Genomic DNA, 23,789 nt, shown 5'->3' with positions numbered 1-23,789 from the left:
CTTCCAGCTCATGCATTCAGTCCCACAGCTGCCCCACTAGACACCAAGCCGCAGCTGCGCTGATCACTGATCCAAGGTGAACCCTCACTCACTCACACACACACACACGCACGCACGCACGCACGCACGCACGCGCGCGCGTACACACACACATACACACACACACACACACACACACACACACACACACACGTACACACGCACGCTGCCGGATCTCTGCTGGAAATCGGAGCACACTACCGGGGACGCAATGATGGTCAAACTGGCCGTGGCGCTGCTGGTTTTGTCAGTGCTGGAGCAAGTGGTGGGATCGGATAATATCGATCTCCATGACAGCCTCCCGGAGAAGCCTCTGAGCCAAAAAGGACGGCTGTCCCTGCAGAATACAGGTAAGAAACTAAGTGTCGGTAGAGTTAAGAATGTGGAGATTCTTGGTTGGTGCATCTCCGTACACGTGTTTCTGTGGCTGCAGATTAAAACCATGCTGGGGACTCGTGCGGGCGATTTGAGCACAATCTGCAGCTTCTAACTTAAATCCCGGCGCCACGGTTCTCATGTAGCCTTTTCGATCACTCAGAAAGACGAGATCTTGTAAATACTCACAGACAGAAATCCAATATGTTAGTAAACTATTAATAGAATGGCACAAGGTAATAGGTAATGTATACGGCAGCGCATCTAGGTGCGTGCGCGCTGCCGTGCGAGTGTGAGCGCGTTATAGGTAAGAGTTTCAGTTTGTTTTTTCTTTTCTGGACGGAATCCGGGTTTTATGCGTGTGTATTCCAGGCGGTCTCTTCAAGTGAATGCTGGGTGATGTGTCGAAGCTTAGCAGGGCAGTGATGCTTGTAGTGTGGATCATCGCTGAAGGCGAGCAGGACTTTATTTCTTGAACCAATTATCTGGGGGAAATACCGTAAAGGCACACGCGCGTCCTGCCTAATACTCACACAACACCACCTTGGACCGCTATCACCCAAACTCGTCTTGTTCCTCTATATTGGCTGACCCCCACACGTACGCAGCATGACTTACGACTCATCCTGCGAACCTGTGTTCACATATTACAGCATAAATGTTGTCTTGCCTCCACAATGAAAAAAAAACCCCAATGTGGACAAACTCTAACGCAGGTTCCACGACAGAAACCCTGGTAGCACCACTGCGTAATCCAACGCAAGCTCGTACGATCCAAGCACATTCCCGTGATGCCAAAACAAGCCCTGCTGACAGCGGCTCACTTTTCCTGCGCACTAAAGTTAAGCTCAGTGCCTACCAACCCTACCCCCCTACTGCTGCCCCCCAAACAGAGGCTCTTTGTTGACAAGCGTGATTTCTAAAAAAGTCACATTCAATCATTATTTTCTGTCTTCTTCACGCAACGGTGCGCACTTCCGACTGGGGGATCAGCTCCAAGGCAAATCACGCGTGTAATTATGTTTTACTTAAGTCAACAATTGGCTTTTTTTTCATAGCCAAACTGTGTACTGTGTTGGCTGCCAAGCTAACCTGCAATTTGCCGTATTAACTTAAGAGTAAAACACATATGGTAAGCAGCAGTTTCTGTGACAGGTTCCCTGCTGGTTGTCAGATGTCTCATAATACAAGCTCTTGGACAGCAATTTGGGGCTAAAAGAGAGACCTTCACTTTCACATGGTAATTTCTGTCCTCAAACATCTGTTTTATTCCTGTCTCTCATGGCCACAGAAAAGAGAAAAGGGCACTTGAGAGCCAGACAGTGGTGTGCAGGAGCTGATATTATGTATCCACATGACATGTACTTGCACGTTTCCCGTGTTTTTTCCACGTGTTTTTTGCCTGCGTTGCTGCTGTCGCTTAATGAGGGACCTTTTTGATGTTGTGATTTATTAATGCAATCTCAGGTTATCTTTGAAGGCAATCGTGCCGGACTCGTTGTTGCACATTTAGTTGACGGACAATAGAGATGACTGCATTTGTGTCTCCTCCACAAGTAGTCATGGCTGTATCTGCAATGCACCATCCCATCTCAATGCTATAGGCAGTGCAGTTGGATTGTGGTGCAGAATGACACAGTAATATCTGTCACAAAGTATTCCTCCGCAGGAACCCCTCAGCTTGGGAATTTAGACTCCCCCCCACCACACACACACACACACACACACACACACACACACACACACACACACACACACACACACACACACACACACTCCCACCCCCCCCACCAAACCTGCATCCCTTTTCTTTCTCAGACTCTGGGTCATGAACACGCGAGCGGCCACCTGTGTCTGTGGGAATAGTTATAGGCCACATCAGCGTTGTGATTCGTGCAGCAATCTGAAGTTGTGCCTTGAAGCTCCGTGGACTTCATTACCGACACGCCTGTAACAATCTGCCGCTGTCTCTGCTGTGAACAGATGATACGGTCCCTCCCCCTAACCTGTTCTCTCTTTCCAGCTGAGATCCAGCACTGCCTGGTGAGTGCAGGGGATGTCGGCTGTGGTGTGTTTGAGTGCTTTGAGAATAACTCCTGCGAGATACGAGGGCTACAGGAAATCTGCATGACGTTCCTGCACAACGCTGGCAAATTTGACTCTCAGGTACTAAACTGGTCCATCTGTGTGTTTTGCAAAAAATGGTATAACCAGAGGCAACATTCCTTTTCTTTTTTGCTGCTCCACACTCGTCATCTCTGGACAGATTTGTTTACTTTGCTTTTATTTCTTCTCCAAAACTTATAACTTTTACTAGAAGTGCGATCTTACATACACTGATCTCCTCATCATCTGTTTTCCTCTCTTGGGAAGTGCACTTCCCTCTCAGTGCACTGGTGTACAGTTAGGACTAAGGGTCATGAGCCAGTTGGCCAGACGCCTAGTTAGCTCCATTTTCATACATAGCGAAGGCTGTAGCCCTGCCAAGCCAGGTCTGACTGGGTTCTTCACATTTCTATAGGATACCATTCTAGGAATCTTTGGCAGACAAATCCAGAACATTTCAGCAGCAGAGTAAGTTCTTGCTATTCATGGAGAATTCCATCTGTATTAGAAGTGTATAGCTACACATGCATACAGCGTTTGCCCCAGTGCATCCACATACTCTCAAACACGACTGAAATAGATGCGTAAGAGTAAAAATAACCAGCAGATGTTTGCTTTAATGGATGTGTGAACTCTAAGGTTTCAACAACTTCAAGGAACTGTGTCTTCTGTTCACTCAACAGTTGTGTCTCTTTATGTACATAGGGGAAGTCCTTCATCAAGGATGCTCTGAAGTGTATGGCTCATGGGCTACGGCACAAGTTCAGCTGTATCAGCAGGAAGTGTGTGTCCATTAAAGAGATGGTGTTCCAGCTCCAGAGAGAGTGTTACATCAAACACAACCTGTGCTCTGCTGCTAAGGACAATGTGGCCGTCATGGTGGAAATGATCCATTTCCAAGATCTCTTCCCGAAAGGGTGAGTGGCTGCTCCGGACAACATGTTTGGATACATTTTCACGAGCCAGTCCCTTCTTTTTTATCTCTTGAGTGTTTACCTTCCCTGGACTCTTCTGCCAGTTTAAGCCTGTTCTCTTCTTCCATGTATAGTAATAGTATCATGCCATTTACTCCTGTCGTTTCCTAGACCTAGATGTAATGTGCTTCCAAACATGAATACACAAGTTTCATGTGGGTTATCTGCCTCTCTCTGCCCAGCCCATATGTGGAGCTGGTGAATATTCTCCTGAGCTGTGGCGAGGAGGTGAAGGAGGCATTGACTCGGAGTGTCCGGCTACAGTGTGAGCAGAACTGGGGGGCTCTATGCGACAGCCTGAGCCTCTGCTCCTCCCTCACACCACCATCTCCCGCTGGCTCTGCCATCGAACACCACCGCCGCCCCTTGCCTTCCCATCCTGAACCGGAGCACCCTCGCCCCCCGCGGCAAGGCGACAAGGAAAAACCCGCTAAGGCGGGCTTCAACGCTCACCCACGCAATCGCAGTCAGGGACCCCGCCGCCAGAGTCCAGAGGCCGGAGTTGTGGCTGAGCAGGAAGACCCCGAGGCCACTGACATCCGGAGGTGAAAGCACAGGAGACTGTCCCGACCTTTGACCCCCTACAACGTGTAAAAACCACACTTGCAGACTTATGCACACCTTCACACAAAACCACAACCTCACACACACACACACACACACACATGCACACACACACACACACATGCATGCACACACACACACACACACACACGATCCCAGACAGACTGAGCAGAAGGAAACAAGCCCCGACCTTTCCTGTCCTTATTCCGCCCTCTCCAGTCATTCCAGCAATCCCACATAGTAAACTTGCAGGGTAATTGTGGTGTAGCTTGTACTGTTATGCCAGACCGTAGGCCTCGATTTAAAAAAAATTGAATAATCATTGTTATTATCATGATTATTTCAACTGTTAGGACTATTTTTGGCTCTAATATAGCATTTCTCAAATCATACTTACTGTAAGATTTGATTGTATTTGTATTATTTATTTTATTCTGTATGCAATGTTGAAGTATCAAAATGTACATAGAAATATACTTATCTATATTTATATAAACATGTATAAATATAGTTACAATATGCAATACTGATAGATGAAATAGTATATGGTGTGCGGTCTGTTGTTCTCTTCACAGCATTGCAGCCATCACACATCGGTCTGTAGATATGTAACATACACCATTTGTTGTCTCAAAGTGGGAATGTGTATTATAATTATAGATACTTGATGATTAAATACAAATTGTACAGGTTTCAAGTCCAGTTCTGGCACATATGAATTGTAGTGCATGATGGCCACAAAGCCAACAAACTTGTGCATTCTTAAAGTGAAAATCCACTCTAAAGAGGATGCAAAAGTAATACTATGAATATGGACGGTTATTTCACACATGTATGTATTGATAAGTCTTTCACAAAGCTAGAAATAAGAGAGCCAAGGCTGACCTCTGATGTCAACAAGCACTGCTGTCTGGGCAGAAATGACTGGGAGACAAACATGGACTCTTTTGTTTCATAAGTATTAATGTAACGCTGACATGACGCAAAACGTATCCCGTTGCTCTCATTCATTGTTAATCGTCCTTTAGAGCGACGTCTCAGTGACAACACAGACTAATGTCACGTTTATAGCTTCAGGAGACGTCATTGTTCTGGTTCATGAATGGTAATTGAACTGTCAGGTGTTGTGCATTCTCTCTCTTTGAGTTGGTTTTCCATCTAACTGTCAGCTATCGGCGAACAGCAGCAAAGAGAGGATGTCCGATCAAGTCCTTTTCAAAATGTAAAGTCACACACATCAAGGTGCCTAAATTTATTACGTTATTGTCCACAGTGACCGCTTCTCTGTGATTTTAAGTGAATGGATAATACTGTGTCGTGGGGAGATTTAATGTTGAGCTATTTTACGACGATGTTGAGCCACAGAAGTCTTCGATTTTGCACTTTGGATGATTGTCAGTTGTGTGTTGGACTGCTGCGGGTTAGGAGAGAAGGCCAGGTTACCAGAGCAGTCACCCTCTACACCGGACCTTACTGTATCGGATATATTCATCTGAGCAACCTGGGTTTTTCTTATCAAAAAACGGCAGCAAGTTTTGTATCCACACAAGCTCTTATGGACCACATTGAGCTACTTCCTCAGAAGATCAATGTTACCCTTTTGTGGTGTCCCAGTGGGCAGGAGAGATGCTCGACACTAACCCTCCAGATCTCTGGCCCCTCTAAATTAGCCCTTATTCCACTCTGGTTCCTTACCTAGGTCAGGGTAGACGTGAAGGCCTGTTATTCTACTCGCTAGAGCCGCAGGCAACGCAGCGAGGAATCAGGAACTGGGTTAAGTCCACACACGGGGGCTCTGGCGCTGTTTTTCTAAATGTTATATTTACTGAGGCCACCAGAGAATTCCTCTGGGCCTCAGCCAAGAGCCAGCAACACAGAGGCAGAGGGGAGTGGAGCCAGAAGGAGAGAGACAACGTTCTTTTTTTTATGTGATGATTCACTCCTTCTTTTACTTCTCCTAGGACTCTTCTTCTCTCCCTCCTTTAGGTCAAAGGCAGGCGTTTATCATTTCAGGCCGGTCACATGCTTGTAGCTGTGGAAGTGCAGTTTGTGAACACATTACACCACATACAGTGATTGGTGCAAAAAAATAAATTAAAACATTGCTTAGTTTGTGTTGCTCAGTTAAGGGTTTCTTTCATTTTTCTATTTTCCTGATGTACTTACAGTAAGGTAATGCTTTTCCTCCCCATCATTTAGAGACTATTATATACGCAGAGGGTTTGAATCATCAGTAAGACTTTCATGCTTTTCTTGTCTTTTTTTCTTTGTATTCTGTTGTGGAAGTTGGGATTCCTGTGACATCCCAGCACGAGACATAAGCTAATCCTAATGAGAATGTACTGTATGTGTGTGGAGTGACAATCTGTTCAGCTCTCTGTCATTAGGTTTGATATGGCTTTTTTTGTAATAATGTAGTGGCTTGAATGGCTTTTCTTTATGTGTTCAGAGGAAAATAAAACTAACCACGTGTCAGGTATTGTTAGTGCTCCATCACCACGTTACGTCTTTTCCTCCATTAAGCACAAGGACTACATACAGAACATGGTCTAGAAGTTTGTAACTCACCTGTAAGACATTGGGCATATTAGCCTATCAATATCTTTGGACTCATGAAGTCAGATGTATCTTGTTACCATTAAAATATTTTTGTCTGTATTTTGTATATGTTGCGTGCATCAATATAGTTTTTATTGACATTGAAGTACGATAAAATTGTGATATGAACACCATGACATTGAAGCACAGCATGACATGAAGCGTTCATACAGGAGGACGTAACATTCAGTGGTGAATCAACGATCTCTGAGAAGGTTAGCAGAGAAGCCCTCGTCATCTCAGGTATACACACCTGTTAAAAAACACCCTGTTTGCCTCGTTCGACTTGTCTCCTCTTACGAGCTTTGTGAAATGCAGCCTTTGTTTAAAGTTTCAAGGGCTGGAAAAATACCCTCCCTATTGAAAGGCCTAAACATTTACGTCAGCTGCTCTGGATTGTTTGCAATGCTTGGGGTGGCTTCAGGGTGTCCACTTTCATGAATTGTCCCAACAGTGTACATTGCCTCACTAAACATTTAGACAATCCTCTGATTTGAAAGGTAGACTTCCAACTGTTGTATTTGTAGCTTTACGTCATTCAAGGGGTCAAGTTAAGTGTACTGAGGTGCATCTCTGCTGGCCATATATGGGAATTTGACACACAAAGCTTGCCCACATTTTTATTTTATTTAAATTGTCTCAGAGTAACAGGGCTACATGACACGAAACATTTCACACAGCTTCTGTAATATCAGCATCTCTGCCGTTCAGTGTGAATCTGCTCCTGCACATTCTGTCACAGCACCCCTATCTGAACAAGTCATCCATGAGGGTGTAGTGATACAAAATGACCACTGGGTGGTGACATCTATCTGTTTATAGACCTGAAGGCAAATGGTGGGAGCAGGTGCAAGTGATTGGTTGCACATGCTTTTAAAACTGAAAGGAATAGTTGATTTACATATTTGATGACTTCCTTAACTTCCTGTCATCCTCCCTCCTCTTGGATTAAAGGAAGCACTCAGGAAAAGTACATCGCCAAACAATCTGTTATAGAAAAACAGATGCATTTCAGTCAGGTTTTATATTAAAGGAGGTCTGTCACAAAGCATTCTTAAAAAATCACGCATTATTGCAGATTGACCCAGATTAGGATCTAAAAATCAGGACATCTTCTTATCTGCTGCTTCAGATTCGACCCTTCTTTTAAAAATCTATTTTATGTGAATCCCCCTTCTTTATGGTTTACCCCTTCAGTCTGACTCCCTATACACTTTATACATAGCAAAACAAAATATGTTTTGCTCGTTATGGCAGAAAATACATTGCTGGAATGGCCAGCCATTTTGTAAAATAGGGTCAAATTTCTAAATATGGTATCACACACAAATTATAATATCTGCAATAAATCAACCGTCCCAGTGCAGAGAGAGTAAAATATATATATTATTCCCCCGACCCATACACTGTTGGAGTCACACATAATAGTCAGGGAGCTGATAAGAAAGGCTGCATGGATTACAGTGTGTGGGGGAAATTATGCTGTGTCACACTCAGCCTGTTGAAACAATGCATTGAGTGAGATGGATGACCTCCAGGGCAAACAATGGGCTGGACCAGAAATCTCCCAGTTTGCATGGTTGGTATGGAAACGTAGCTTTATCAGTGTGGAGGCCGGAGAAGTCGCAAATGAGAGGAGGCTGAGCAGCAGAGAGAGACAGGGGCTCTGATAAGAGAAACCTGAGATAGCCGGCCTCGGGTGCTTTGTGAACATCTGCCCCGTGCTCCAGTCTGAACTAATGAATTAATGACTGGGTGCCTAAGTTCCATGGATGAATCATTAAAGAACCAAACAGAGTAAATGTGCACCCCACTTCTGTCTCCTGCTGGGCATCAGAATGATCAATGTCCTATATTTACCTAAAGTTGGAACAACAAACTGCATAACATAAGTGGAACCTAATCAGCAAAGCTCAGTTTCACTGGGGAATACAGAGCGAGTTGCTCTCAGGGAAGAAAACGCTGACGCAACTCACTGTGCTCAAATTACTGTCAGCCTCGAAAGACCTAGAGCAGGCAGCAGCACACATAAGATGGTGGAGCCGACACACGTTCAGACTCTCAACCGTAGGCACGCACAAAGTGCACTGACTGGTATTAAGTCAACAGAGTGCCAAAGTTACACATGGTTTGCTGAGTTGGTAGATATTGGTCTGACAATATCAAACCAGTAACATGTGAACCAGCAGTCTGATATTTAAACTAAATAAATAAAAAGAAGCTCAGTACACTCTGTTGTGTGTGTTGTTAAACCACCCTGACAGGCCCTGCTGCACATAAGAGTGGTGTGGGGTGGGGTGTGTTACTACAGGATACACATTAAGGGTGGGTCTGCCTTGGGGGACAGGAGCACTACGTTAACAAGACTGTCTCAACAAGCACGCAGCAAATAATACTCTGACTGGGGTGGAAGGGAACTGGAACTGAGTATCTCTTTCAGATACGTTTTGGTACGTTGTGAAACCAGTATGTCAGGCTTTATTTATGTTCATTTTGATGAGGGATTGCAGTCAAATCGCTTTCAGAGAAAAAAGTCACCTGACAGCCTCCAGCAGTGGTGACATGGCAAAACCATGAGGATATTCTATTTGACCTGCTTTGAAGCTTCGTGTCTTAATAAGGCAACTTTTACTAATGCATTCACACAAAATGGTCGACAGTCAAAACAACATTACTGACCTGCACAGGAATTTGTTGCTCAAGTATTCATGTGAATATGACAGAGGACCCAACCGTGTTTACTAGGGCTGTTTACATTTTTGCTTGAGTAGCTTTAACACAAGTAATTGTACTCCCACCTGAGTAATGTATACTGTGGGTCTAGCAATAGTACTTATATTGAAAAAGGATACTCTTACCTCTCCTGGTGAAGGATCATTAAGCTTTTAATTAATTGACTTCAGTAAAGGGGAGAGCACTACTTGAGATTCTGGCTTGCTAGTAGACATCAGATGAGGAAGATCATATTCTATGTCCTAAAGATGTCATGTGTATTACACCATGGGGTGGTATGATTTGATTATATGATCAGGGCCCAGCACAGATCTGACCAAAGTAAAATTAATCTAGCTCTTAAACTCGATTAGGTACTGAAAATAGCAACAGCTTATTTTAATGAGATTGATGTTCAGTACTTTGCTACGGACTCGGGTTATAACAGTTCAACCACATCAAACACGAGGATCTATCAATCTTTCCTGCATCAATATCAATCTAATCCATGTATGTCTGATACACAACACTGCACAACTAGACTGCTGTAGGCTGAGGTGGAGGGAGGAAACACAATTGCTTACTCAAATTAACTCATCTCCATTTGGCATAAATGCAAATATCACTACTAAACCTTTGGTTTTAATCCTTTGCATTGCATTGGCCTACTTGTATTCAAATGGCTCTTTCAAAGTCTTGGTTGAGGGTTTAGATATAAATTTCCTTGGCTCTTATATGTGTTTTCCTGACGTTACATCAACTCCTCCCATTGATTTCAAGGCCTCCTTATTTGGGAGGAGATCGTCTTGGGTCCATGTGCCATTCATTGAAAAGGAGCTCTATGGGCGTGGCCTTAGTGGCTATCAACCAATCAAATGCCAGGCATTAGTCAAGTTGGCGGGGCTTCTGAGGGAAATCCTGACACACAGTGGCTGGTGGCTGATGGCGGGGGCGGGGCTTGTAGACGGAAGTGTCTCCCGACTGGTCCAGCTGTCATCTAGAAGAGAGAAGAGACCATTTACACCGGCTGCTTAGGAAATGCAGAAAAAGGGAAAACGCTAAAATATGGTAACATCTAAGCGATAAGGTCATGACGCCGAACTGAAGGTAGCTATGCCCGACATATTACTCATTACGCATGTGTGTCGAGATGTTAGAACAGCCGTCGAGGTTGCGTTGCGTTATTTCGAGACGCAAAAATGATGACAAGGTTTGGTCAGGCTTGTGTGACATTGAACATACAGGACACGAAACAGACGAGGTCGTCTAAAAAGCCCACAACGCTACAACCGTTTCTAACCGCACAAGTCCTGTGAATTTCCACCGTCGTTGCGCAGATACCGCTGTCGTGTTATACTTTATTGAACCGTCGCTGACGTTGTAGCCGTTGAGTTTCATTTATTGCCTCCCCAGCTGGTTTGCAAATATACTACAACGTCTCTGCTGCGGTAACGGCTATTATCCGAGCGTAGCGGCTCGGTGACGGGAACTATCCGAGATCGGAGACGTCATCAACGGTCTTTTTAAATGGTTGCGTACGAGGAGGTCATTGCTGGGGGAGAAGAAGAAGAAGAAAAGAAAAGGGGACGATTACTCGGTAAGTGTCCGTGCTGGTGAGCCAACACGGCTCCTTGTGCTCTTTGCGGATGCACCGTAATGCATGAACGTACATTTTAAAACGGGCTGCTGGTCTCTGCATGATCTCATAGGACGCATGGAAGGTGGCGGAGCAGCTGTTAGCTCGCTGCTAGCTGCGTAACGACCTTTAAGAGACGTCAGCTTCGCCGTAGCCCCGGCTGCTAGCTGCCTGCGTCGGGTGTGGGTAATTTGCCGTGGTTGGCTGCCTGCTATTCCGAGTGTAATAGTGTAATATTTCGTCCAGGCCTCCCGTGGCCCAGCGAGTCAATGATTTAATCTCATTGATTGCATCACAAGACCAGACAGGGTGCAGCCTAAGCACATTCACAGGGTATGGCGAGGCTATTTCTTTTTTTTTTTTTGGCCAGATCAACTTGAGCTGTAACAGCCTTATGCTTTTTGTCACTCATTCCTCCTCCCCCCATTCCCTGCCCCTCCTCATATTAGGATAAAGAAGACGGTGAAAGCCAAAAGTGAATTGAAGACTTACTGGGTGTCCTAAATGGGGGACTACGGGTTTGGAGTTCTGGTGAAGAACAGCAGTGGTAACAAATCTCCTTTCCCTGTAAGGATCCCTCCTCACCTCCAACCCCAGCACCCTCACCACCCCTCCAATCCCCCCAGCCCCCCTTCCTTCGTAAACAACACCTGCTCCACCAATGGGGGCAGCGCTTGGCTGTTCCCTGCCGTAGCCCAACACGGTAACATGCAAGATGAGATTCTTGAGTCAGACAAGTCCAAGGCCTTGGACCTCCAGGACATGCAAGAGAAGTCTCAGGTCCAGACTCAGCCTCAGGCCCTGTCCCCGGGCCATCAGGATGCTGTGGGAGGCCTAGGAGAGCTGGAGGGAGGTCTTCCTGAAGATGGCCAATTGGAGAAGGGTTCTTTGGAGAGCAGTGGTGGAAAGGAAAAGCTGAGGATGGATTCCCCTGTGCTGAGCGGGTTTGACTACCAGGACAGCCTGGGAATGGGCACAGGTTGTGCTCAATCCACCTCCTCCTCATCTTCGCTGACCAGTTTTAACAACTGGTCCGCTGCGGTCCCGTCCACCCAGTCTCCAGTGGTCGGAGAAGACGTCGGAGGGTTCTTCGGCCCAACTAGCTCCAACGCTAACGGACCTCCCCTGCTGTTCCAGAACTTCTCCCACCACGCCGCGCCTGGCTTTGGAGCGGGAGGGAGTTTCTCCCCGCAGATTGGCCCAGTCTCGCAGCACCACCCGCCCACAGCTCACCCCCAGCACTACCACCCCCACGGTCAGGGAGTCCCACAGCAACACCGCCGCTCCCCAGCTAGCCCTCATCCAACCCAGCCCTCCTTCCCCCCGCATCCCCATCGCACTGGGCCGTTCACCCAGCTGCCCCACCTCGCTTCCGCCCAGAGCAAACCCCCTTCACCTTGGGGAAGCTACCAGAGTCCCTCCACTCCCACATCCACCTCCTGGAGCCCCGGTGGGTATGGTGGCTGGGGAGGCACGCAGGGTGTCCGGGAGTACAGGCGTGGGGTAGGTGGCGGGATGACGGGTCTTAACTCCATCTCCCCGCTGAAGAAGTCGTTCCCCAACAATCAGGTAGACAGGATTAATAACTGACACGATTGCACACAATGCATTTAGTCAGTAGGCTTGTATGAAACTCATCTGTTTGTCCTACAGGTTCCATCTCAGAAGTTCCCAAGAAATAGTTCTGGTTTCAATCACAAGGGCTGGGTTGAGGACAGCATGAGCCGCAGCGACAGTGTCTACCCTTTCCAGGTGAGCATATCCCAGGTAATGCTCAGGCTGGTGTTTAGGGAATTACTAGTTCTGAGGCCTCGTAGAACTAAGTGCTGTTTTAGTTTCAGTGCGTCCTCAAGGGGTGGATGCTAAGTTGAACGCCCTCAGCTGTGTCAAATGCAAAAAAATAAACCACTGAGCAAAACCGTTCAGTGCGTGACAGTGAAGCCAACCAAACGGATGAATTGAAACGTATTGTGTGTGTGCTTATGTCTGAGTTCTTCGCTAGATCATTGCGTTGAAGGAGAGCAGTGTTATCGTCCGCTCTGATCACATGGCCTTCCTCTTGTCCTGATTTGAGAAGTCTTGTGCTCCTCCTCAGCTTTGCATGCTCTCAACCCATTTGGATACCCAGTGACGCACCCTCACTTGTGTTATCTATTACTCATCATAGATTTCCTCTTTTTGTTAAAAAAAATGTCACACTAATATTTGTATTTATCTGAAATCAATGGATGTGGAAGAATGTATTTCCTTTTTTTTGAGTAGCACTTTATTTTTTTAGAATGCTATCGGCTGCAGTAGAAATTGAGATTTGATTAGAGATATGCCGGTGATTTTGTGTAACATACTCTGGGCTCCATTTTCTGTTTGCATGGCTTTCTGCTGAAGGTCTTTTCGGGGATATTCTCTGCAGTTTTTTTTTTTTTATTAGCATCATGGCAAACTGTCAGGGCTCTTGCAGCTTGTGCTGCTTTAGATGGTGATGTGGGAAACGGGGAGGCTAATTGTTGTCTTCCTCTCTTTCAGCAGGAGAGAACACGGTCCTTTGATGGTTTTAGTATGCACTCTCTGGAGAACTCCCTGATTGACATTATGAGGGCTGAGCAGGATTCCTTGAAAGGTTAGTTCCCACACTAGCAATTGTGAGGAAAGGATACTATTCCTCACCGCTGGCTGTCGATAAATACAGACGTTTGTTGCATCTATTTCCCAGCAAGAAGATATTGGGTATTTTATTCACAATACTGTCTTAACAGCAGGTTTTCAGTTTGACCAATGCATGCTGCTAATAGGGTCCCAAACATCACATAACTAAGGTACTAATGGCACCACCAAAAAACAAATATTAATGAGCTTCATCAAATTTACATTTTGTGCAGTGCTATTGTGGTTTATGTAGGGCTGGGTATCATTAAAATTATTTCAGAATTGGTGTGACTGTGGCTCAGTGATTAGTATGCCCGTCTTTCAATCAGAGGATCGGTGGTTCGAGCCCCGGCTCCGCTAGTCCATGCCGTTGTGTCCTTAAGCAAGACACTTGACCCCTAATTGCTCCCCGTAGCTGTGTCTACGGTGTATAGAGCAAACATGTAAGTCGCCTTGGATAAAAGTGCCAGCTAAATGTAATGTGCCAATATGATATCTCAGCTTTAATAATGGCAAAATGATGTGGTTCCCACTCATTGATCCCACACCAATCTTACTTTTAATATTTGAATATCTTGTCGACTGCTTTCTAGAATACTCTGTCTCTCTCTAGGTAGGGCCAGGGAGTATCAGCTAAAATGTATAATATAAAATATATATTTTAATATTGGACACTATCAGGCTATCTCCCTGTATATAATTTTTCCTCTTAACTTCAATATAATGTGATTTTTAAATGCAGTGTAAGCACACGGGGATGTCAAACATCAATGCATCTTAAGTGCCGACCAAAATGTGTCCACAGCAGTTTAAAAAGCTGATATTGCATGTCTGGGTAGATTCTTTAGATCATATAGTTCCTCATTTCAACCAACATTCTTCCCATTTTAGATCATAAAGGTAAATTAGCGCTCTGCTGTCTGCTTAAGTTTAAACTATTCATATTGGATGGATATGGCCTCTCTTGTCCAGTGACAACAAGGGTTTTGTAGAAAACGATTGTTATACCTCTCAAAAAGTAGTGTTTTCGTATTGGTACACAGTTCAGTCTTGCGTGAGTACATTTCTGTCTTATTTTCCGTAATGCATGATGACAATCGCCTGCAGCATTTCTGCTGTGAAGATTCTTTGATCTCATCGAATTCTCAGTAATAAATGTCAGCCACAAATTACTTTTTTTTCTTTTTTCATCACAACCACCTCTCTTTTACAGCTTGAAATGTACATCTTTGTCAATAATAGAATCCACTACTAATTTGCAAGTCAAACACACATTCTTGGATGTATTTTTCTAGCCTATGATATTGCACTAATAGGCCCGTGTAAGAATACGCTGAACTACATTTGAAGCTCAATTTGATTTGTCTGCCATTATTTACCCAAATGTGTATCATGGTCCTTTTTTTTATGGAGAAATCTAAATGTAAGACAAAGGAGGTAAATGTCATGACATGGTGTTCTGAGGTCTCTCCTGTGTTTGTCATGTAGGACGCTACAACTTCTCTCACCAGGGTGGAGACGGGCCTCTACCTATGAACGGTATGTAAATGACATGCATAATAATATGCAGTGCTGTAGCAGTCAGGACTTGACATTAATGTCTGCCAAATGAAGGTACAAAATCCGGTCCTTCATTATCAATCAAACCTAGTTAATAGGATTCAAAGCGCTCACATGCCTCTGGATATCACATAACCACACGGAGATAAAACAAGTGGTGAAAATACAAACTCGCCTAAAGGCAGAATAAGTTTAATTTGTCATTTGAGGTTTGTAAACGCAACATTCAAAGTTGGCACTTCCGCCTCGCGGCACCACAATCCACTCTCGTTTTTGCACAAGCTTTCTCCTCTTGGCATATTCTCACCATATTTGTGTTTTTTCCCATGGCCACATCCACCATTTTTGTAGTTTCCTCTTGGATGCGTGCTTACAAAATGGCACCTGGTCACTACATTTTTTTTTTTTTTTCTAGAGGTCACTGCCCAGAAACGCCCTGAATACAGGACAGTAAGAAACTGCAGGCAGAGGGCATATATGATGGTTAAGAGGGATTTTTTTGAGTCGAGACATCGTTCTTTAGGAAAATCCTAGACACGCTGCCTGAAGTCATGTTCTTGTTTTGTTCCCGTCTAAACTGCTGTGGTAGTCATTGTGACACACTTATTAACATATTAACTAAAATATGACCAGACTGGCTACACATAAGAAATATATATTGTTTTCAGCGTGGTTCAGATACAGCAAAGAATAAATAAATGATACCGCAAACATATTGTCAGAGGCAGATGATCTACGTATGCAAGTTGTATTTTTTTTTTTTTTTTTATTTATTTATTTTAAATCCATACATTTTACCATGCATGATAATGATGATAAATAATGATAATTTTCAAAGACAAGGATTCACACTGTTTCTTCATGCATATGTGGAGTAACTGAAAGTGTTGCACAATACATCTTAAAGCATTCAATAACTGCAGGGTATAATTATGTGCCATGATGTTTCTGTCTCTAATTATATGTATATATTTACTTGTGTTTTATGGATACTGATGGAAATAGTTTAAATAGTCAGTTTTCCCCCTAAAAGTATTAAATGGATACATTTGATAAACTATTTTGGCAGGTGGAAATTCATAGTGGTTATTACTTTTAAAATGCAGTAGCCATTTTAGTAGGCCATCTAGCAGATTGAATGTCAAGCCCTGACTGTGTTTTACTTGCTGCTCTTATTTTGTGCCTCTTTTTTTTTTTTTTCAAAAAGCCATTTCAAAGTATTTTGTGTTATTTTACATGCAGCAAGAAGTTATGGCAGAAGACGAGGTAAAGCTTGTGAATACGTCTTGATTTCTTCAATGTGATTTTTAGAAGGCAGTGATGACCCCTGACATGTTTGTGGTTCTGCTTCTGTGTTTGTCTGCTTGTTGTTCAGTGTCACTGTGTACCCTGCCTTGAATAATGCCGGGGTTTAAGCCCCTCCTTCTGTAGCTTTCCAGTGTTGCTTGCCGAGGCCTAGTAGTGGTCATACTGCTTTCACAGATTCCATCAGATGTAGTAATCATGGCTGCTTTCGGGTGTATTTCTTGACATTAATTTAGTTGCGTCTAATCAAATCCCCCGCTCATTAATCCTGCAATATTTTTGGTTCAAGCTCGCAGGTGGTGAACCAACATGTGTAATCCAGGTTGTTTCCTCCACTAGGTCATTCGTCTCTGTTCCCAATGGAGGATGAGCGCTCCTTTGGGGAGGACGAGTCCGGTGACCAGGGGCTCACTGGCCTCGGTTCAGCCCACTGTTTCCCCCACCTCAATGGGGAACGCGTGGAGCGATATTCACGCAAAGTGTTTGTTGGAGGGCTGCCCCCAGACATAGATGAAGGTAAAGACATGTTATGGCTACAGAGGATGCTTTTAATGCACGTTGTTGTAGATTAAATCTATATAAAAATGACGATGGCTGACATCATTTTACGATGAATTGTGAGAACTGATTGGAAAGTAATGTTACAACTCTAGTGCCTCAATTCAGCTATATTATATGAAACTTAGATTTTTTTTTTTAGGACAACACAAAATGCTGTTACTGATGGCTTTGGGTTCATTATTTCAGATGAAATTACTGCCAGTTTCCGCCGATTTGGTCACTTGTTTGTTGACTGGCCTCACAAGGCAGAGAGCAAGTCCTATTTTCCACCAAAAGGTGAGTCAAACCAGTTGGACATTATTTTTCTGCCAGCGTGTTGACTCTGCAGCCCTGTGATGAGTATTTGTGCACGCTCATTGTTCTGTTGTCCAACCTTTCCAGGATATGCATTCCTGTTGTTTCAAGACGAGAGCTCTGTTCAGGCCCTGATCGATGCCTGCATTCAGGAGGATGGCAAGCTCTACCTGTGTGTCTCCAGTCCCACCATTAAAGACAAGCCTGTGAGTGTGTCATTCTGTTTAGCTGCTACGTGCTTGCAATCTGTCTTGCCCAGCGAGAACAAAACTTGACACAAATGTAGACTTGCACAGGATTCTTTGTTTAAATGTGTTTGGCATTTCTTGCTTAGAAAACTGGAAAGTTAAGTTCAGCTCCATTTTGTTTTGTTTGTAATCGATCAGATGTAGCCTGTAGGTTTAGTCACTGCTCATTTTCAGTTGAAAGTTGTATTGAAAAACACACAGGTAACCATGTAAAGTACTAATCTTGAGTAACTAAAGGCCATTTTTTCACTTATTTCTTTTTATTATCTACTCTTATGTATGTTATTGCAGTATACTTTCCCTTACCTCAACATCTCGAGTATTTCACCATCATTCTAGAGGCTTTCTGTATAAATCTCCCACCACCAACATCCTGCAATAGCAGTGAAATTGAACCAAAGAAATATGATAATCCATATTACATGAGCAGCAAGCTGCTTTTATGTTCACAATCCAATGTATGAGTAAGGCCTAACTTGTTTTTCCTTTTCATCTCTGTTTTTGTAGGTCCAGATCCGGCCCTGGAACCTGAACGACAGTGACTTTGTGATGGACGGCTCTCAGCCATTGGACCCCAGAAAAACTATCTTTGTAGGAGGTGTCCCTCGTCCCCTACGTGCAGGTAAGCGTGTGTGGTGACCCCTAAATGTGTTTCATTCTCCGGCCTTGATTTGATCCCATTAATAGCACTGTACATTGCTCTTCCAGTGGAGCTCGCCATGATCATGGACCGTCTATATGGAGGAGTGTGTTACGCTGGGATTGACACAGACCCTGAACTCAAGTATCCAAAAGGGGCGGGGCGAGTAGCCTTCTCTAATCAGCAAAGCTACATTGCAGCCATTAGTGCCCGATTTGTTCAACTGCAGCACGGGGAGATTGATAAACGGGTGAGTCCCTCTGATGTTTTCAGCGTCCTCTACTATCTTTAACAATGAAGAGTGGATGTTCATAAAATATTCATTTAAACTTATCTGACATGCTGCCACGCATGCATTCAAATAGTTTTCTCGACCTCCATTTTAACAGTGTCGCTGTCGTCCATTTCGTCTCTTTCTCAGGTGGAAGTGAAGCCATATGTCCTGGACGACCAGCTGTGTGATGAGTGCCAGGGCACCCGCTGTGGGGGGAAGTTTGCTCCTTTCTTCTGCGCCAACGTGACCTGTCTGCAGTACTACTGCGAGTACTGCTGGGCCGCCATCCACTCCCGGGCCGGACGCGAGTTCCACAAGCCGCTGGTGAAGGAGGGCGGGGACCGACCACGACACATCTCCTTCCGCTGGAACTGAGGCGAGAGGGCAAGGGAGGGAGACGAAGCAGGATGGGGGAGGGATTGAAAGAAAGGGGGTAGTAAGGGAAGGGGTACGGGCTATGATATGAAAAATAAATGCACTTTTCTTTTAAGTAAAAAAAAAAACAAACATAAAACAACTTAATTTATTTTTTACTTTTATTTTAATTGGGCCTTCTAAAAGAAGTAAATGCTAAGAGAGTGAAATCCCATTTATGTTTTGACTTTAAGTGTGCATGAGCATATGGATGCATTAGATTTGGATTTAGATGTTTTCTGACTTGACTGTACTTTCTTTTCGTGTTAGCTGGCAAAGCTGCTTACATTTGTTGTCAAGAGTAACATAAAATTTAAGTGAGGTTCATCATACCTAAATCAGTATACTAACTATGGAATTTGAGTTTAAGAAGGGTGCATTTTTCTTACTTTTTGCTTGCAGGATTAGAGAACAACTGTACCATTTACCAAAGGTTGAGTGCAAATGGTTGGGTTGAACAGAGGAGGGACACCGTTTCAGACGGTCGGACGACTGAGCTTCACAAGAAGCTCGGTGCATAGCATCTGGCCACGTCACAAAACTAAATCTCCCCTCAGGCTGGCACACACGCGTTTCGATTGCTGGCTCGAGTTTTTAGGTTTTGGTTTAAAAGTCGACACTTTGTAACCAGAAAGGGCAAACCAAAGATTGGCCGAAAACACATCATAAAAAAAGCAGATGTTGATCTGAGGGTTTTCAGGATAATGTTGTGTCCTCTTGTCATGCGGCTGAGGAAAGGCTGGAGTTGTCTGGAGTTTCGGTTTGTGGGTGTCGGCTAATAAAGACACAGCCCCTCAGGGCTCAGGTATTGGCAGTAGTATTTGCTCACTTTATATTGTCAGGGATATTAGCACTGGAAGCTAACATGCTAATGTAGTACAAACTAATGGGAATGCACAGTCCAGTCTCCCTGAGCTGTCCTCATGGTGTACCACTGCACGCTCTACCATGACTGGAGCTTCTATCACAAGTGTTGTGGTTGGATATGGTAGTAGCTAGAATTTGCTGTCACAGAGATAAAGATATTATTTTATACATGGCCTGCTGATTTTTGTACAGTGTTTTATAGCTGATTATTTTGTCATGAACATATATACATTTATTATGCACTACTTTTCTAAATATTTTTTTCAATAGTCATTTTAGGCACATTTTTCACAGATGGGAGAACTCCTTTTGCAATACCTCATTTTTTTCACTTGGTGAAAAATAATTTTGTACCTTTGTTACTAAGAGATCTGCATTTATGGTAAACTTAATTTAAAAAAGAAAATGAATGATATTAATATAATTTTCAATTAGCTTTTATATATTTAAGTGCTGGTAAATCTGAAAATTGTCTGGTGCATTGGTGTGATTCTGTAGATAAAAAAATAAATAAAAAATGAGGCTATCATTAGCCAGTCATATATGGATTCTCCTCTGTCCTAATACACATAATTACAGGATCCTAAGGCATGACAAGACCTTTCTAAACTGATTTTGATAGTCTTGAAAGTATATTCTGATATTTTGCTCCTGTAGTCAATAAGATTATCGATAGGGTAAATGTTTTGGCTTTGGTCAATGTGAAATCTTCCCTTCTATCACCGGAGTGGGTATCAGCTGTTTGAATATTTAGATCCTCTTTCTGGGACTGCCTGTAAGTTCTACTTATTCTTGGCATGCATAATGTAATACAGAAATAACATGGCTAGTGTTAATGCAGGACCTAATGTAATGCACTAGAGCTCCTGTTTCCTTTTCAACTTTCTTTTCCTTATCTCTTTGAGATCACCTCTCTTGTAGCCTCTCTTTACATGATGGAGTCTGCCTTCCTTACACAGACATGATGTTTATGCAATCTACACAGTGACAACACTTTGGATGCGTTTTGTAATGTAGAGGACACTCAGTAGGACATAGGTGAGGAGACTTGATCACTTGACCCCCTTTGTGATGTGGCATGCTTTGGGACATAACCTGAATGTGATTTAATGTTGCAAGTTAACTTTGAGCCATTATGTGCAATACTTATTCTTTCCAGAAACAAGTCTCCGCAGTGTAAGTCATTTAATTCATATAAACCATGCAGTCATTTACACATTATTTGTTTCCTATTGTTCATGCTGATGTCTGCAAGAAAAAAACTAATTTATACCTGAATTTATTTTTAAACATTAGTTTTGTGCTTATTTACTTATTTTGCTACTACCATGCTACTGTGATTGAAAACATTGTATATACTAGGTCGATAATGTATTTAGCATTTGCTATATTTTCAATTGAAATGTATAACTATCATTTTGATCAGATTTTTGTTATATTTTTTGGGTGATGTGTTAAACTCGTTGATGTGTCTAGTTTTTCTAATTGCTGTATTGTGCTCCACATTTTCAGATGAAAAAGAATATGGATTATGTCTGTTAGTATTACCTGATTGCAAAATTTCAATAGTTTTTAATTGTATGCTGGGAAGGTTATATTTATTAACTTTTTTTTTTTTTACCTGATATCATTTTGATTTTTATTAAGTCATTTCACATTTATACGTGAGTTCCAACTTTTATATTTTCTTCCTGATTAATTTACGCTACAATACAGACGTCAGTTTTTATAGTTGGTTTGTAGTATTGAAGTAAAACAAAGATCTAATGTCATATATTCATTTGCGGCCAACTGTTTGTAACTGTATGCATACATTTGAAGTATTTGTAATGTGAGTTGTTGAACGAATAAAACAGCTGTGAGGAAGAATTCTATGCCTAATGTTGATTGACAGGAATTTCGCCTTTTCATTTTCAGAGTGGCACTTATTCATTGATTTCCCCCCTGAAGGTTGTCATAGTAATTGGGAATCTCACTCCTGATGCTTTTGTTGTGTGGCAGCATGTTTTTGGTACATCTGGTGGGTTATGTTGAATCAGGTCAGAGGTATTTATAGGCAGCCTTGGGCTTATTTCAGGCCTTGGTGAGTGCTATTTAGCTCCCTAAATCTCCTGCTTTTCATCCCAACAAACCTGGTCTAGTCTCAAGAGCCAGACTTTTTTTCTCAATAAAAAAAAATATACACATAGGCAACAAAATGGCATGAGATTTTATAACTACAATACATTTAAAACATAAGTCCACTTAACAATGGCTGCACAGTACTGACTTATTACAACATGGAGGTCTTGAAAAAACATAGTGCTTTATTTCGCATTCAAACCTCAGCTCAGGGGAAAAACAATAATCTAGATGAAATACAAATAATCTAATCCACTATTTATTTTTGAGTTGCAATTTAACATTTCACATGCACAACTTCTGAACTATACATGCAGCTAATGTAACGCTACATTTATAAAAAAAAGCAACACTTCGGCCAACTACTTGCATTTAATGCATCAGCAATAATGATGGTACCACCATTATTAACACTAATACGGGGCTTTTTTCTGTACTTTTCATTACATTTTGCAAATATCACTAGTTTTTTACTGAACATATTTTAATACGTCCTCCGTAACCGTCACTGCTTCCTGGGAGAGCTGCTGTCGTTCGGGCGTGATGACGTCATGTACCTGGGCATCACTGCGTTGGTGAGCCCCGGTACCCGGATGACTGCCCCCTGCTGGCCGACAGCGGAACGAGCACGAGCGAGGCCCGCAGGAGGGGGAAAACTCTCAGCCCGTCCGAGGAGAGGTGGACAAGATGTTGCCAGTTAGGAAGGTGTATGTTCCATATTTTAGTTCCCAGCTGGGCTCCAGTCAAAGAGATGAGCCACAACCAGACCAGCCGTTAGACCGGACCACCCAGACCAAGACCCCCTCTCGGCACCGGAGTCGTGACGCCCGTGGTAACAAGCGGGCTAACGTCGACGTGAGAGGTGGGAAAAAACGGCTCCTTTTCAAAGTCAAATTACCAAAATGCAATAGCACTTTGTCCAAGAAGGTGGACAAAACACCGAGAAGATGGACGGGAGAGCCCGAAAATAAAACCAAGACAACTGTGAGCCGACAAGGTGATTTTAACATTCAGGTTGATGTTATTGGTTATTATTAGTTAACTAAATGGGGTTAGCGTTAGTTAGCTAGTTGAGCTAAGCTAGCTATCTGTAACCTTTCTAGCTGGCTAGCATGGATTGTTGCCTGTGGACCAGAGTAAAGCTATGAAAATAAACACGAGCTTGTCTCGCTTGGACATATAAGAGGAGACACTATGGACCACTGCTGTTGCCAACCACGTTATCAATACATATCTGGACTTACAATTAGCCTTTTGGCTAACACTCACAAATATGGCCCCTGTACAAATATATAAAAATAACTTATTTTGTATCTATTTATTACAATAGAGGCTCAGGCAAAAAAACATCCCACTTCAGTAAATTGACTGTTTATAACTAATGTTTACACAAAGGCCATGACCTGTGATTTGGGGTCAAGTAGAGATTTCTTCATTGAGTCGGGTCACAAGATTAAAAGAGAAGGGCAATACTGCCATCCAGTATAGTATCCCTGCAACAAACATATGATTTATAATTAAGTATTTGGATTAGATTTTGTGAGAAGAAGATGGTGCTTTTTGTTGTTGTGCTGCGCATAGTGTTGCATTAAATAGTTTTTATTAAACTGTTATTGTGTCCACCTGCAAACAACACCCCACAATCAATTTCACCTCACAGCTAACTTCACAATGTCTGTTTTATTTCCACAAAAAAAAAACATTTAAGATCACCATCTAAAAGTCTAAATCTTTCAACCGGATCACTTTGATATAAAATATCTTGATAAAGAGTGTAGCTCGCGAGAAAATTCAATATTACATTACATTTCATTTAGCTAACGCTTTTATCCAAAGCGACTTACATGTTTGTTCTATA

At 43.0% G+C, this 23,789-nt stretch overlaps 2 protein-coding genes across 6 annotated transcripts; both read left to right on the top strand.

Annotated features, from left to right (window-relative positions):
- Positions 1 to 250: 250 nt before the first annotated feature.
- Positions 251 to 4,043, top strand: stc2a (stanniocalcin 2a; the record flags this gene model as incomplete). Its single annotated transcript, XM_079228373.1, has 4 exons — positions 251 to 389; positions 2,438 to 2,580; positions 3,226 to 3,437; positions 3,677 to 4,043. The coding sequence occupies 4 exons, from the start codon at positions 251 to 253 to the stop codon at positions 4,041 to 4,043; spliced, it is 861 nt and encodes a 286-aa protein (XP_079084499.1).
- A 7,465-nt stretch (positions 4,044 to 11,508) lies between these two features.
- LOC306745871 (cytoplasmic polyadenylation element-binding protein 4-like) lies at positions 11,509 to 18,904 on the top strand (the record flags this gene model as incomplete). 5 transcript variants are annotated; one of them, XM_079228728.1, is made up of 11 exons in its annotated part: positions 11,509 to 12,573; positions 12,658 to 12,756; positions 13,531 to 13,621; positions 15,136 to 15,186; positions 16,450 to 16,473; positions 16,852 to 17,028; positions 17,260 to 17,349; positions 17,455 to 17,573; positions 18,123 to 18,237; positions 18,324 to 18,505; positions 18,677 to 18,904. In XM_079228728.1, the coding sequence occupies 11 exons, from the start codon at positions 11,509 to 11,511 to the stop codon at positions 18,902 to 18,904; spliced, it is 2,241 nt and encodes a 746-aa protein (XP_079084854.1). The 5 variants fall into 5 exon arrangements, with proteins under 5 accessions (XP_079084854.1, XP_079084853.1, XP_079084857.1 ...); XM_079228727.1 differs by having other exon boundaries at positions 13,528 to 13,621; XM_079228731.1 differs by lacking the exon at positions 15,136 to 15,186.
- Positions 18,905 to 23,789: the final 4,885 nt, after the last annotated feature.

The sequence above is a fragment of the Taurulus bubalis genome (assembly GCF_910589615.1).
Source record: "Taurulus bubalis genome assembly, chromosome: 13".
NCBI classification, from domain to species: domain Eukaryota; kingdom Metazoa; phylum Chordata; class Actinopteri; order Perciformes; family Cottidae; genus Taurulus; species Taurulus bubalis.
This window is presented reverse-complemented; position numbering and strand designations above follow the sequence as displayed.